The 15796-nt window shown below is 40.7% G+C and overlaps 1 protein-coding gene across 2 annotated transcripts in view; it reads left to right on the forward strand.

Moving 5' to 3' along the window:
* The window catches only part of LOC137248219 (solute carrier family 53 member 1-like), a 72415-nt gene that overhangs the window by 26377 nt on the left and 30242 nt on the right, over positions 1-15796 (forward strand). For both annotated transcript variants that reach the window (XM_067779095.1, XM_067779096.1), the window contains exons 4-6: positions 4008-4269; positions 5802-6169; positions 6238-6580. In XM_067779095.1, the coding sequence (XP_067635196.1) occupies positions 4008-4269; positions 5802-6169; positions 6238-6580 (973 nt within the window). The remainder of the gene's footprint in view (positions 1-4007; positions 4270-5801; positions 6170-6237; positions 6581-15796) is intronic.

Consider the following 15796-nt stretch of genomic DNA (forward strand, 5'->3'; position numbering starts at 1 on the left):
ATCAAACGAAAGGTGTTAATGAGCATTTTAAAAGGGAGTGATCCTTAGTTCCATAGGTGGACGCCTTTTCGAGATATCGCCATAAAAGTGGACCAGGGGTGACTCTAGACTTTGTTTGTACGAAATGGGTATCAAATGAATGGTGTTAATGAGTCTTTTTAAAAGGGAGTGGGCCTTAGTTCTATAGGTGGTCGCCTTTTCGAGATATCGCCATAAAGGTGGACCAGGGGTGACTAGAATGTGTTTGTACGATATGGGTATCAAATTAAAGGTATTAATAAGGATTTTAAAAGGGAGTGGTGGTAGGTGTATATGTGAAGACGTTTTCCAGATATCGACCCAAATGTGGACCAGGGTGACCCAGAACATCATCTGCTAGATACCGCTAATTTATTTATATATATAATACCACGAACAGTATTCCTGCCAAGATTTCAAGGGTTTTTTATTTCGCCCTGCAGAACTTTTTCATTTTATTCTACATAATATGGTAGGTGTCACACCCATTTTACAAAGTTTTTTTCTAAAGTTATATTTTGCGTCAATAAACCAATCCAATTACCAGGTTTCATCCCTTTTTTCGTATTTGGTATAGAATTATGGCATTTTTTTCATTTTTCGTAATTTTCGATATCGAAAAAGTGGGCGTGGTCATAGTCGGATTTCGGTCATTTTTTATACCAATACAAAGTGAATGCAGATAAGTACGTGAACTGAGTTTAGTAAAGATATATCGATTTTTGCTCAAGTTATCGTGTTAACGGCCGAGCGGAAGGACAGACGGTCGACTGTGTATAAAATCTGGGTGTGACTTCAACCGATTTCGCTCTTTTTCACAGAAATAAGTTACCGTCCCAGAATCTAAGCCCCTAACAAATTTCACAAGGATTGGTACATGTTTGTTCGACTTATGGCATTAAAAGTATCCTAGACAAATTAAATGAAAAAGGGCGGAGCCACGCCCATTTTAAAATTTTCTTTTATTTTTGCATTTTGTTGCACCATATCATTACTGGATTTGAATGTTGGCATAATTTACTTATGTACTGTAAAGATATTAAATTTTTTGTTAAAATTTGACTTTAAAAAAATTTTTTTAAGTGGGCGTGGTCGTTCTCCGATTTTGCTAATTTTTATTAAGCATACATATAGAAATAGGAGTAACGTTCCTGCCAAATTTCATCATGATATCTTCAACGACTGCCAAATTACAGTTTGCAAAATTTTTAAATTACATTCTTTTAAAAGTGGGCGGTGCCACTCCCATTGTCCAAAATTTTACTAATTTTCAATTCTGCGTCATATGTTCAACTCACCTACCAAGTTTCATTGCTTTATCCGTCTTTGGTAATGAATTGTCGCACTTTTTCGGTTTTTCGAAATTTTCGATATCGAAAAAGTGGGCGTGGTTATAGTCTGATATTGTTCATTTTATACAGCGATCTCAGAGGAGTTCTCAGGAACCTACATACCAAATTTCATCAAGATACCTCAAAATTTACTCAAGTTATCGTGTTAACGGAGGACGGACGGACGGACGGACATGGCTCAATCAAATTTTTTTTCGATCCTGATGATTTTGATATATATAAAAAAAGAATTATTATCATAAAAATTATTGTTCTGGCTTGAACTCGAATAGGACCTTGAACCCTTTATCAATAGGCCGATAAAACAAAAATAATTGTTTTTTAATTTATTTAATAATTTGGGAAAAATTTAAACAACGTGACATCAGGACGGACAAGGCGACAGCTGTTTCGATTATACCTTGTAAATCTCTTCAAAGCCTTTTCTCCCGGGAGTGGGAGTTGAACCCGCACTCCTACGATAGTTGAGATGGTTATAAACGCATTCAGCTACGTCATGCCTTAGTTGTTGTAAAGTTTTTCCCAATTGCCTTCTTTTTGCATATTTTAATCTTTTACACATTGCATACTTCGTATGCAATTATGTGTTAAAACTATGCTTGGTACGGCGGTTTTCAAAGAAACTTTGGTTTTGTTGCTGTTTTGTTTTTTATTTTATTCTGTTTTATTTTGTTACATTTTTTTAATTTTATTTAATGGCTGCAGCCGTGGTGGGATTGTAGCGTGCTCCGTATGCCGGGTCTGGGCAAAGCAACACCGAAAATTTACAAGCATTTTTTTTCAATTAGATAAAAGTTTTCCTAAGCAGATTCGCCCCTCGGCAGTGATTTGCAAACGCTCCGAATGTATTTTCGACATTAAAAGCTTCTCAGTCAAAATTCATATTCTTTGTAGATACCGTTTGGACTCGGCATAAAACATGTAAGACTCGTCCCACCAATATGTAGGAAAAATTTAAAGGAGGACAACGCCAATTAGAAGAAAAGCTCGTCCTCAATCTCTTAGGAGGTAGGTCCAGCCAAGCCTTTTTCACTTTTTTAATTCATTTTTTTTTTACTTCACTTTGTTTTAATTTAATTTATATTTATTGTTATTCAATTTAAGTTTATTTTTTAGTTTGATTATATTTAATTAAATCGTATTTTTATTTTACTTTAATTTCAAAAATACTGATTTATCGACCTTTTCTTCTTAATTCCCAATTTGCTGCATTATATTATACTCCACGTTAAGCAGTACAAACGTGTAAATAAATTTTGTCCTGAAGACGATTACCGACGGTAATTCGAAATATATTGGCAGAACGAAAAACTCGTGTTTTATTAGTTCTTGCAAGAAGAACATAGACCTCGAGCCAGCAAATTGGAAAAAATATTACTTTAATTTATTTTATTTCATTTTGTGTAATTTTATTTAATTTCATTTTATTTAACTTAATTTAATTTAATTGAGTTTAATTAAATTTTTTGCAGTTTATTTTATATTATTTACTGTTTAATTTATTTTATTGTGTAATTTTATCTAATTAATATTTACTTAATTTTTTTTAAGCTTTTTTATTATTAAACAGGGAAATATCGCCTGCGATTTTAATTTCTTTTACACAGGGGTTATTTTTTGTTGTTGTTGTTGTAGCAATGCTTCACCCCATCCAATAGAGGCGTTGGTTCCACAATAACGTTGAAGAGATGGTTGGATTCAACGTTACAAGCAGGGCATACGTTTTGTATATCGGGGTTGATTCTGGATAGGTAAGAGTTTAACCTGTTACAGTGACTCGCGTTTCCCTAGGAAGTGTGCGTTCCTCTTCTGCAAGTTTTGGGTATTGCTCTTTGAGTATAGGATTCATCGGGAAATTCCTGGCATAGAGGTCCGACGCCTGTTTGTGGAGTTCACTGAGGACCTGCTTGTGTTTTTTGGCTTCATACGGCTGTGTTCTCAGGTGCCGTATTTCCTCATAATGGCTCCTTAAGCCACTGGTCGGTATTGGCTCATCGATCAGATGTCTGTTGGGATGCCCAGGTTTCTGGGTATTCAACAGGAACTGTTTGGCTAGCATTTCATTTCTCTCCCTAATGGGGAGTATTATCGCCTCATTTTTTAGATTGTGTTCTGAGGACATAAGAAGACAACCCGTGGCGGTTCTGAGGACAGTATTTTGGCAGGCCTCTAGCTTCTTCTAGTGAGTAGTCTTTAGGCTTGGCGACCAAATCGGGGACGCGTAGCATGCAATCGGCTGGCCAATTGCTTTGTAAGTGGTAAGGGGTTATTTAATGGGGCGTTATTACACTGCACCCCAACATTTATTTTCGAAAAATCATCAAGCGATCCTTTGGTAGACTTGCAAAAGCACCAGACTAGCAGACCATTTTTCTCTTGCATAAATAATTTTTAATCTGGGTCTATTTACTTTTTTCTTCGTCTCCGCCTTTTTCTTTCAATTTTCCTCCTTATAGGCTGAACATTATAAACACCTAATCCCTTGATCCTTCTTTTTCGAGACAGGACTTTATTTCTATTGCCTTTGGACGTTGGCAAGCTACTGTGGGGTGGGGTGCCTGACTTTAATATTAGGTGATACTATATCTGCATTTTAAGGTACACTCGGGAACTTCATTGAATAATTCGTATTTATAGCGCACTCGTACCAAATATGGTCAGGAGTATTTTGAATTGAATGTGGATAATGCACCGTTCCATACGAATGTTGACACAAAGACTCTATTGCACAAAATCGAAGATATTATGACATATAATTTGGAACATGGTGACCGGCATAAAGCTATGGAAAGATTGCGAGTGCCACCATTAGCCGATCTATCACATCCATGGACTTCGTTTCGCACGGGTTTCTCTTTTGGCGCCCTTTTAGTTTTAGCAATCATGGTTGTATTGTCATGTAAGTAAAGTAAATGAACTGCTAAATGGATTTATGACCTGAGACTATACGCAACTAATATTACGTCCATACGACAAACAACTCAATTTACGTTATACGAGAGTTTAACGCACAAGAGATCTTGAAACCCTTATTTAGGTGGATGGTTGACGAAATTGTGCGAAAATGGCGGACAGGTTGATAAACTTGTACATCGATGGTTCCACATTAACGAATTTGAGGAGCCTGCAGTAAAGTGTGCAATATTACACTATTACACAGCAAGTTTCAAGAAGTGAGAGTACAAACAAGCATCAGAGAAAATTCGCACAAGCTGGAGCGTACATTTATACGGGGTTTCTGGTCATTAGGAGATGGAACATACCGAAAAGGCGGATGAGTTAGGTAAGGAGAGTGCGGATATATGGCATGGCAGAGTTGGCAGCAGCAAGGAATTTGTGTCCTAAACAACTTCTATAGTTTTTTTCCAAGGGGACTGAGTTATTTTAAACATAGGGCTTGACAAATTGTAGTAACACTATGGATACAGTTTATGTGAAGTTTTATGTACCGGCCGGTTCAAGCTTATCCAGCGTCAGTTGGCGGAGCCGCACAAGCGTTGCAGAGATTTAAATTTAGAAAGAAAATTCCTCTTCGCGGACAGGAAGCTCTTGTCAAAAACTTCTTCAAATTCATCAAAGAAATGGCGAGTATCGAATCTCTCCGTAGCCTGACTACGGTGCAACTAATCATGATTAACTCTAGAGTCTAGACTATGAGTCCAAAAAGTTGAAGCGATTGTCCGTTAGCATACGCGATGATAGCAAAATTGCGCTGTGGAATGCAAACCCCTGCTTAAGATACCTGCCGTCCAGTTGCATAAGAATGGTTGATCCAGTATTTTGAGTTGTTGTTGTTCTTGTAGCGATAAGGGCACTCCTCGAAGGTTCTTTGCCGGATATATATCCGGTACGTTAAGGTATCAAGCACCATTAAGGTACAAGTCCGACCATCTCGGGAACGATTTAATATGACCATATTGAACCGTATTGAAATCAGCATGGCTTCGCCTTGGAGAGTTCCCATTCATAGCCCCAATAATCTGGTATAAACAAGTCGCGCAATTGTGGTCCATATATGGGCTGCAAAAGTCGTCGTCTTGTTAGTTACTCCAATTTGAGGGAGTATTTCAACCGAATGCTCTTCTTTTTTGAAGGCCTAGCGAATTCTGCCGATAATTAGCATCCGTTCATGCCCGGAATGTTCAGAGATGAGAGACTTCTGTATTATGAAAACTTAGGTCATTCCTTTCTTTAAGGATTAGAAACTAGTAGCGTCTTTTGCTAATGGTGCATGGGGCATGATATCGGACTGTAAAAGTTCACCTAGTTGGAGCAGCGAGCATCTAACCTGAGTATGATTAGTTGAAGATCCTACCAATAATAAGGGTGGAATATTTTTGACAGTATCACTAACGTACAAAAACTAAATAAAACATGAAACGCAAGTATACTTTATTTCCGTAATATAAATATTTCTTAATTTTTTTTTAGTTACAATGACTATTATCGATGTAGATGTCACGACGTGTGTTTTACTCTTTCGTGGGCCCTTCACTATGATCCTTTTTCTAGGATTGTTAAGCCTGAATGTTTACGTTTGGCGCTTTGTGGGTGTCAATCACGTACTGATATTCGAATTAAATCCACGCAACTATTTGGCTGCCGTGCAAATTCTCGAGTTGTCCGTCGTATTTGGCTGCATACTCTCGTTGCTGACACTGGCGTTCTTGCATTCTCAGTACCTTAACACGCCGCCATATGTGTTTTCACTTGCTATGCCTTTAATTATGATTACATTTCTCATCAATCCTTTGCGAATATTCCATTACCAATCGCGTATGTGGCTGCTACGACATTTGGTAAGAGACATTTTGTACAAATATGCTTAACTAAACACAAAAAATATACATATTTAATTTTTCCCAAGGGACGTATCGCCTGTGCGCCATTTTTCACTGTTGTATTTGCGGATTTCTGGCTTGCAGATCAATTTAACTCGCTTATGGCACTCTTCGTCGATTATACCCATATTATCTGTTATTACACTACATCTTTTGATTGGTATCATGCCAAAGAGGGGAACACTTGTGATCGTAATCAACGTTATTTCGCAATAATGAGGGTGCTGCCGGCTTGGTTTAGATTTGCTCAGTGCTTGCGGCGTTATCAGGATGATCGTACAAATGCTAAAAAATATTTAATTAATGCCGGAAAATATTCAACTACGTTTTTTGTGGTCTTTTTTGACTTTATGAGAAGTAACTATGCTGGTTCGTATTTGTTATTCACTAGAGATTAAACTATATTAGGTTAGCATAATATGTACATTAGGGTAGCCCAATTTTTCTATGCGAAAGGCAGTTGTCATACCCGTAGAAAAAAAGCCTACTATTTGCTAACTATATTACGGAATTTTGGAAAGAAATCCACTTTTAGTTAATTACAAAAGGTAATTTAATAACTGGTTGAGGAGTCATGCATAGAGATGGGATTCTTATCCGTCAAATGCCTGACAGGATGACACTTTTAAGCGTTTTGATAGGGTGTTTAATATGGGGCTCATAGCGCCAGCTATCTTTAGCGGGTGATAGAAAGAGATACAGAATGAGACAGCGATAGTCAACAAAAAATCAGGTGATCCAATCTATTTGTAGTTTTGACGTCTATGCAGAAGTTATCACACTTGTCTTATCCACAATGATTTTTGGGCTTCATTCTCTATTGCGAACGATAGCTCAGACGAACGATTCACCTCCAAACAATTTCTTTTAGCAGTGGTATTCTCTATCATTTTCGTTCGGCCTTTAGGTTTTTTACTTTATGTCAAACATGAAGGCGAAAGCAATTGTCAAATTATATGTTGCCATCGTTTCACATAGTGCAAATACACTAGCGATTCATCTATGAGGCGAAACGAACGTTCGTTTCGTTATAGAGAATGAGGCCCTTTGTTTTGATTTTAAACAAGCAACCCAGCAGACATTCGAACTGAGCAATTAGTCCGAACTCATTTAGGAGCGTGAAGTAAATACGATATGACTTCTAGCAGGCGCTCTTATATTACCGTTAATATGACTCCTACACAGGCCTCCTTCCGATATCATTTATCAGCCTCATAAACTGCTTATTTAGAGTTCTATAATGACATAATTCAGGGCTTTTAGGAAGAATTATTGACATACATATATCCGAAGCGGAAAATATGGAAAACAATTTTTGTAATAAAACTCCCCTGAAATTATCCTGTTAATAGAAATGAAATAAGTTTTAATTGAATTCAAATTTTATTTAGAATAAATTGTCACAGAAAAATTTCTGAATTTTTGTTCCGTAGCTGTCTAGTTTACCTATTTAAATATTTTTCGTTTGTTCATAATTTCATCAAATTTGAGCCATAACAGACTCTTGGGTGATAAAATTTCTGAGGCTCATATTTTTCACATATTATTAGACTCCGAAATTTTAGGTGCTTCGAGAATGTTTATGGGGTACATAAGCTACCCCTTAAACATGCTCATGGCGCTCATAATTTAAGAATCCAAAATGGCGGCCAACGTGGTGTGATGGTAGCGTGCTCCGCCTACCACACCGGATGCCCTGGGTTCAAACCCCGGGCAAAGCAACATCAAACATTTTAGATATAAGGTTTTTCAATTAGAAGAAAATTTTTCTAAGCGGGGTCGCCCCTCGGCAGTGTTTGGCAAGCGCTCCGGGTGTATTTCTGCCATGAAAAGCTCTCAGTGAAAACTCATCTGCCTTGCAGATGCCGTTCGGAGTCGGCATAAAATCATATAGGTCCCGTCCGGCCAATTTGTAGGGAAAATCAAGAGGAGCACGACGCAAATTTGAAGAGAAGCTCGGCCTTAGATCTCTTCGGAGGTTATCGCGCCTTACATTTTTTTTTTATACCTTTCATGAAAATGAAATGGTATATTCATTTCGTCACGAAACCCAAAATTGTAAGTCCTTAAAGGAAAATAGATAGACCCACCATTAAGTATACCGAAATAATCAGAATGAAGAGCTGAGTTGATTTAGCCATGACCGTCTGTCTGTCTGTCCGTCTGTCCGTCTGTCTGTTTGTATGCAAACTAGTCCCTCAATTTTTGAGATATCTTGATAAAATTTGGTGAGCAGGTGTATTTGGGTGTCCGGTTAGACATTTGTCGGAACCGGCCGGATCGGACCACTATAGCATATATCCTCAATACAACCGATTTTTCAGAAAAAAGAGGATTTTTGTAATATCTTACTCAATTTAACAGATTGAAGCTTCAAACTTCACCATATACTTTCGTATATTGCACATATTGTTGCCTGAAAAAATTGATGAGATCGGTAGTATATATAGTATATATCCCCCACAACCGTTTGTTCAGATAAGAAACTTTTCGTAATTACTGCCCTATTTTAAGAGGTAGAGGCTTCAAATTTCAACGAATACTTACGTATATAGCATATATTGTTGTCTGAAAAAATCATACAGATCGGTGGTATATATAGTATATATATAGTATATATATATATTTTCGCAATTTTAGCCCCATTTTAACAGCTAGAAGCTTCAAATTTCACCGAACGCTTACGTATATGGCATATATTGTTGTCTGAAAAAATCATAGAGATCGGTTGTATATATAGTATATATCTCATACAACGGATTGTTCAGATAAGAAACTTTTCGCAATTTCTTCCCCATTTTAACAGCTATAAGCTTCAAATTTCACCGATTGCTTACGTATATAGTATATATTGTTGTGTCAAAAAATCATAGAGATCGGTGATATATATAATATATATATGATGGTATATATAGTATATATATAATTTTTTTTTGCGATTTCGGCCACATTTTAACAGCTAGAAGCTTCAAATTTCACCAAATGCTTACGTGTATAGCATATATTGATGTCTGAAAAAATCATTGAGATCGGGTGTATACATAGTATATATCTCATACAACCGATTGTTCAGATAAGAAACTTTGCGCAATTTCTGCCCCCTTTTAACAGCTAGAAGCTTCAAATTTCACCAAATGCTTACGTATATAGCATATATTGTTGTCTGAAAAAATTATAGAGATCGGTGGTATATATATTATATACTTCATACAAACTGTCATTTTTGCCCCTTTTTTACGGATAGAAGCTTCAAAATTCATCAAGTTTCATAAAATAGTTACGTTTACTTCATATATTTTTGAAATACGTGATTCGTAGTCGTAGTTTTTACATGCAGACCACAAAAAACGTGAAGCTTTGCATCCTCACACAAAGTACCTACCTATTTTTATACCTTTCATGAAAATGAAATGGTATATTAATTTCGTCACGAAACCCAAAATTGTAAGTCCTTAAAGGAAAATAGATAGACCCACCATTAAGTATACCGAAATAATCAGAATGAAGAGCTGAGTTGATTTAGACATGTCCGTCTGTCTGTCTGTCCGTCTGTCCTTCTGTCCGTCTGTCCGTCTGTCCGTCTGTCTGTTTGTATGCAAAGTAGTCCCTCAATTTTTGAGATATCTTGATAAAATTTGGTGAGCAGGTGTATTTGGGTGTCCGATTAGACATTTGTCGGAACCGGCCGGATCGGACCACTATAGCATATATCCTCCATACAACCGATTTTTCAGAAAAAAGAGGATTTTTGTAATATCTTACTCAATTTAACAGAATGAAGCTTCAAACTTCACCATATACTTTCGTATATTGCACATATTGTTGCCTGAAAAAATTTATGAGATCGGTCGTATATATAGTATATATCCCCCACAACCGATTGTTCAGATAAGAAACTTTTCGTAATTACTGCCCTATTTTAAGAGCTAGAGGCTTAAAATTTCAACGAATGCTTACGTATATAGCATATATTGTTGTCTGAAAAAATCATACAGATCGGTGGTATATATAGTATATATATGGTGGTATATATAATATATATATATAGTACTAGCCTTTACCCGCGGCCCCGTCCGCAAGGAGAAAATGAAATATGTAGACTATTCACGTTAGCCTGCTTATAAAGTTATCTGTTTAAAATTTTTTTTCTGTCTAATGCATTTTATTTTTGTAATAAAGTAAAAAAAAGAACTTTATGAGCTGATAACCTGATAGGATCCCAAAATGATAACGAAATTATCCAGAAAAAGCCACGAAATGACCCCGACGCTATCGAGGATGGATCCCGAAAACCATCCAGAAACGCCCCGGAAGTGTTTCCAAAAGTTCCCGAAGTAGTCCCAAAAAAAAACCCGAAATGACAACCACACGATTCTAGACTTATCCAGAGAATCACACAGATATGATGCCTGAAGTGTACCAAATTGATCCCGAAATAGTCCCGAAAAAGTTCCGAAATTACCCTGACGGGCTCCCGGACGGATCTCAAAAACCATCCAGGAAGGGTTCCTAAATTATCCAGACATAGTCCAGAAAAAGCTCCGAAAAAGTTCCGAAATGACCCCGAGGGATCCACAACGGATAACGAAAACCATAAAGAAAGGAAGGGTCCCAAAATGATTCCGAAATAGGCCGAAAATGACCCCGATGGAATCCCGTACGGATCCAAATGTGATCCCGGAAGGGTTTCAAAACTATCCAGAAAAAGTAACAAAAAAAATCTCAAAATGAATCTTACGGCATCCTGGACGGATCCAGAAATGACCCCAACATGGTCCCGAAATGACCCTGATGGATCCGGCAAACGATCAAGAATTGATGCCGGAAGGGTCTTCAAATGATCCCGAAATAATACAGATAAAGTCATGGAATGACCCCTAAGTGGTCCCCAACTGATCCCGAAATAGTCCCGAAAAAGTCCCGAAATTACCCTGATGGGTTCCCGTACAGATCCCGAAATCCATCCAGAAGTGTTGCCGGAAGGGTCCAAAAATGATCCCGTATTGTCCCCGAAAAAGTCCCTAAATGACCCCGACGGGATCCCGGACGGACCCCAAAACTATCTAGAAATAATGAAGGAAGGCACCCAAAATGATTCCGAAAAAGTCGTGAAATAACCCCGACGGAATTCCGGACGGATCCCGAAAACCATCCAGAAATGATCCCGAAATAGTTCCGAAGGAGTCCCGAAATGTCCATGACGGGATCTCAAGCGGCCCCCCAACTGACCCCGCCGGGATCCCGGACAGATCCCGAAATCCATCCAGGAATCATTTTGGCCCAAAATGATTCCGAAATAGTTTCGGAAAAGTCCTCAAATTACCCTGACGGGATCCCGAACGAATCCTGAAAACCACGCTTAAATGATCCCGAAAAAGTCCCGAAATGACCCAGACGGGATCTCGGACGGATCCCCAAAACTATCTAGAAATGATGAAAGAAGGTACCCAAAATGATTCCGAAAAAGTCCTGGAATAACCCCGACCGGATCCCGGACGGATCCCGAAAACCATCAAGAAATGATGCCGAAAGGTACACCAAATGATCCCGAAATGATCCCGACGGGATCCCTTACGGATCCCGAAAACCATTCAGAAATGATGCCGGAAAGTTCCTCAAATGATCTCTTAATAGTCCCGAAATGACCCTGAAGGGATCCCAGACGGATCCCGGAAACTATCCAGAAATGATCCCCAAATAGTGCCGATATGACCATGACGAGATCCCGGACGGATCCCGAAATCCATCCAGAAATGATGGCGAAAGGGCCCCCAAATGATCCCGTATTAGTGGCGAAATAGTCCTGAAATGACCCCGACGGGATCCCGGACGAATTTCGAAAACCATCCAAATGATGCCGAAAGGGAACCCAAATGATCCCGAAAAACTCCCGAAATGACCCCGACGGGATCCCGAACGTATACCGAAAACAATCCAGAAATGATGCCGGAAAGGTCCTCAAATGATCCCTTAATAGTCCCGAAATGACCCTGAAGGGATCCCCGACTGATCCATGAAACTATCCAGAAATGATGCCGGAAAGGTTCCCAAATGATCCCCAAATAGTGCCGAAATGACCATGACGGGATCCCGGACCGATCCCGAAAACCATCCAGAAATGATGGCGAAACGGCCCCCAAACGATCCCGTATTAGTGGCGAAAAAGTCCTGAAATGACCCCGACGGGATCCCGGACGAATCTCGAAAACCATCCAGAAATGATGCCGGAAGGGAACCCAAATTATCCCGAAAAAGTCCCGAAATGACGCCGACGGGATCCCGGACGGATCCCCAAAACCATCCAGAAATGATGCCGGAAGGGTTCCCAAATGATCCCGAAATATTCCCGAAATGACCCCGTCCGGATCCCGGACGGATCCCGAAAACTATCCAAAAATGATGCCGAAAGGGTCCCCAAATGATCCCGTATTAGTCGAGAAAAATTCCCGGAATGACCCCGATGGGATCCCGAACGGATCCCGAAAACCATCCAGAAATGATGCCGGTAGGTATCCCAAATGATCCCGAAATAGTCCCGAAATGTCCTCGTCGGCATCCCGGATGGATCCCGAAAATTATCCAGAAATGATGCCGGAAAGGTCCCCAAATGATCCCCTAATAGTCCCGCAATTACCCTGATGGGATCCCGGACGGATCCCGAAAACCATCCGGAAATGATGCCGAAAGGGTTCCCAAATGATTCCGTATTAGTCGCGAAAAAGTCCCGAAATGACCCCGACAGGATCCCGGACGGATCCCGAAAACCATTCAGAAATGATGCCGGTAGGTACCCCAAATGATCCCGAAATATTCCCGAAATGACCCCGTCCGGATCCCGGACGGATCCCGAAAACTATCCAAAAATGATGCCGAAAGGGTCCCCAAATGATCCCGTATTAGTCGAGAAAAATTCCCGGAATGACCCCGATGGGATCCCGAACGGATCCCGAAAACCATCCAGAAATGATGCCGGTAGGTATCCCAAATGATCCCGAAATAGTCCCGAAATGTCCTCGTCGGCATCCCGGATGGATCCCGAAAATTATCCAGAAATGATGCCGGAAAGGTCCCCAAATGATCCCCTAATAGTCCCGCAATTACCCTGATGGGATCCCGGACGGATCCCGAAAACCATCCGGAAATGATGCCGAAAGGGTTCCCAAATGATTCCGTATTAGTCGCGAAAAAGTCCCGAAATGACCCCGACAGGATCCCGGACGGATCCCGAAAACCATCCAGAAATGATGCCGGAAGAGCCCCCAAATGATCCCGAAAAGGTCCCCAAATGACCCCGACGAGATCCCTGACGGATACCGAAAACCATGCAGAAATGATGCCGGAAGAGCCCCCAAATGATCCCGAAAAAGTCTCCAAATGACCCCGACGAGATCCCGGACGGATCCCGAAAACCATCCTGAAAGCCATCCTTAAATGATTCCGAAAAAGTCCCGAAGTGACACTGACGGGATCCCTAAAGGATTCCGAAAATTATCCAGAAATGATGCCGGAAAGGTCCTCAAATAATCTCCTAATAGTCCCGAAATGACCGTGACGGAATCCCGAACGGATCCCGACAACTATGCAGAAATGATGCCGAAAGGGTCTGCAAATGATCCCGTATTAGTCGAGAAAAAGTCCCGAAATGACCCCGACGGGATCCCGGACGAATCCCAAAAACCATTCAGAAATGATGCCGGTAGGTATCCCAAATGATCCCGAAATAGTCCCGAAATGACCTCGTCGGCATCCCGGACGGATCCCGAAAATTATCCATAAATGATGCCGGAAAGGTCCCCAAATGATCCCCTAATAGTCCCGAAATTACCCTGATGTGATCCCGGACGGATCCCGAAAACCATCCAGAAATGATGCCGAACGGGTTCTCAAATGATCCCGTATTAGTCGCGAAAAAGTCCCGAAATGATCCCGACGGGATCCCGAACGGATTCCGAAAACCAGCCAGAAATGATGCCGAAAGGGTTCCCAAATGATCCCGTATTAGTCGCGAAAAAGTCCCGAAATGACCGCGACGGGATCCCGGACGGATCCCGAAAACCATCCAGAAATGATGCCGGAAGAGCCCTAAATGATCCCGAAAAAGTCCCCAAATTACCCCGACGAGATCCGGGACGGATCCCGAAAACCATACAGAAATGATGCCGGAAGAGCCCCCAAATGATCCCGAAAAAGTCCCCAAATGACCCCGACGAGATCCCGGACCGATCCCGAAAACCATCGAGAATTGATGCCGAAAGGGTTCCCAAATGATCCCGTATTAGTCGCGAAAAAGTCCCGAAATGACCCCGACGGATCCCGGACGGATCCAGAAATGATGCCGGAAGAGCCCCCAAATGATCCCGAAAAAGTCTCCAAATGACCCCGACGAGATCCCGGACGGATCCTGAAAACCATCCAGAAATGATGCCGGAAGAACCCCCAAATGATCCCGAAAAAGTCCCCAAATTACCCTGACGAGATCCCGGGCGGATCCCGAAAACCATCCAGAAATGATGCCGAAGGGTCCCCAAATGATCCCGTATTAGTCGCGAAAAAGTCCCGAAATGACCCCGACGGGATGCCGGACGAATCCCGAAGACCATCCAGAAATGATGCCTAAAGGGACTCCAAATAACCCCGAAAAAGTCCCGTAATGATCCCGGAAACCATCAAGAATTTATTTCTCGAAGGTACGCAAATGATCTCGAAAGTACCCCGACGGGATCCCGGACGGATCCCGAAAACCATCCAGATATGATGCCGGAAGGGTCCCCAAATGATTGCGAAATAGTTCCGAAATGATTCCGGAATAGTCCCGAAAATGTCTCAAAATAACCCCGCCGGAATCCCGAACGGATCCCGAAAACTATACAGAAATGATCCCGGAAGGGTCCTAAAATGATCCCGAAAAAGTCCCGAAATTATCCCGGCGGGATCCCGGACGAAACCATCCAGAAATGATCCCGGAAGGGCCTCGATATGACCCTTACGGGATTACAAATAAGGTGAAGCTAACCCACATAACATAAACCCACGTTAATAAGGCAGCAGGTGCATTGGAGCGAATGAAAAGTTACATAGAAATATACAGGTAAAGCTAATAAAAGCTTGCTAATAAAAACAATTGAAGGAGGGCGGATGGCGGGTGTAGAAGGAGAGGGCTACTGATCGTTCCTCTAAAATTGTCTAGATCTCGATCTGTATGTGCCAGATACCAAAAACTATTGAAGTAGGAGAAAATTTATATTGAGTTATAACAATTTATAGATTTTACACCAGAGGGATGATAAAGGAGGGAGGGGGCGGCGGAGTGTTTCACTGCTTACTTTGTAAGCCCTCGACTTATTTGACCCCTTGAGTCTGTGCTCTTGGTGAAGGCCAATATACGTAAAGTTATAATGTGTAAAAATTATTAAAAAGTAATTGCTCGAAAGGGTCGTGGGACCCCCACCCCTCTTTCCATGTTCGAAAAAAAAATGGCTAGTAGACTACTGTCTGTGTCCCAAATTTCATCAAAATCCGTGTAGCCATTCTGGCGTGATTCAGTCGCAAAGACGAAAAAATATAATAATTAAATTATAACTGTTC

Source organism: Eurosta solidaginis, chromosome 4, assembly GCF_040869045.1.
Source record: "Eurosta solidaginis isolate ZX-2024a chromosome 4, ASM4086904v1, whole genome shotgun sequence".
Classification (NCBI taxonomy): domain Eukaryota; kingdom Metazoa; phylum Arthropoda; class Insecta; order Diptera; family Tephritidae; genus Eurosta; species Eurosta solidaginis.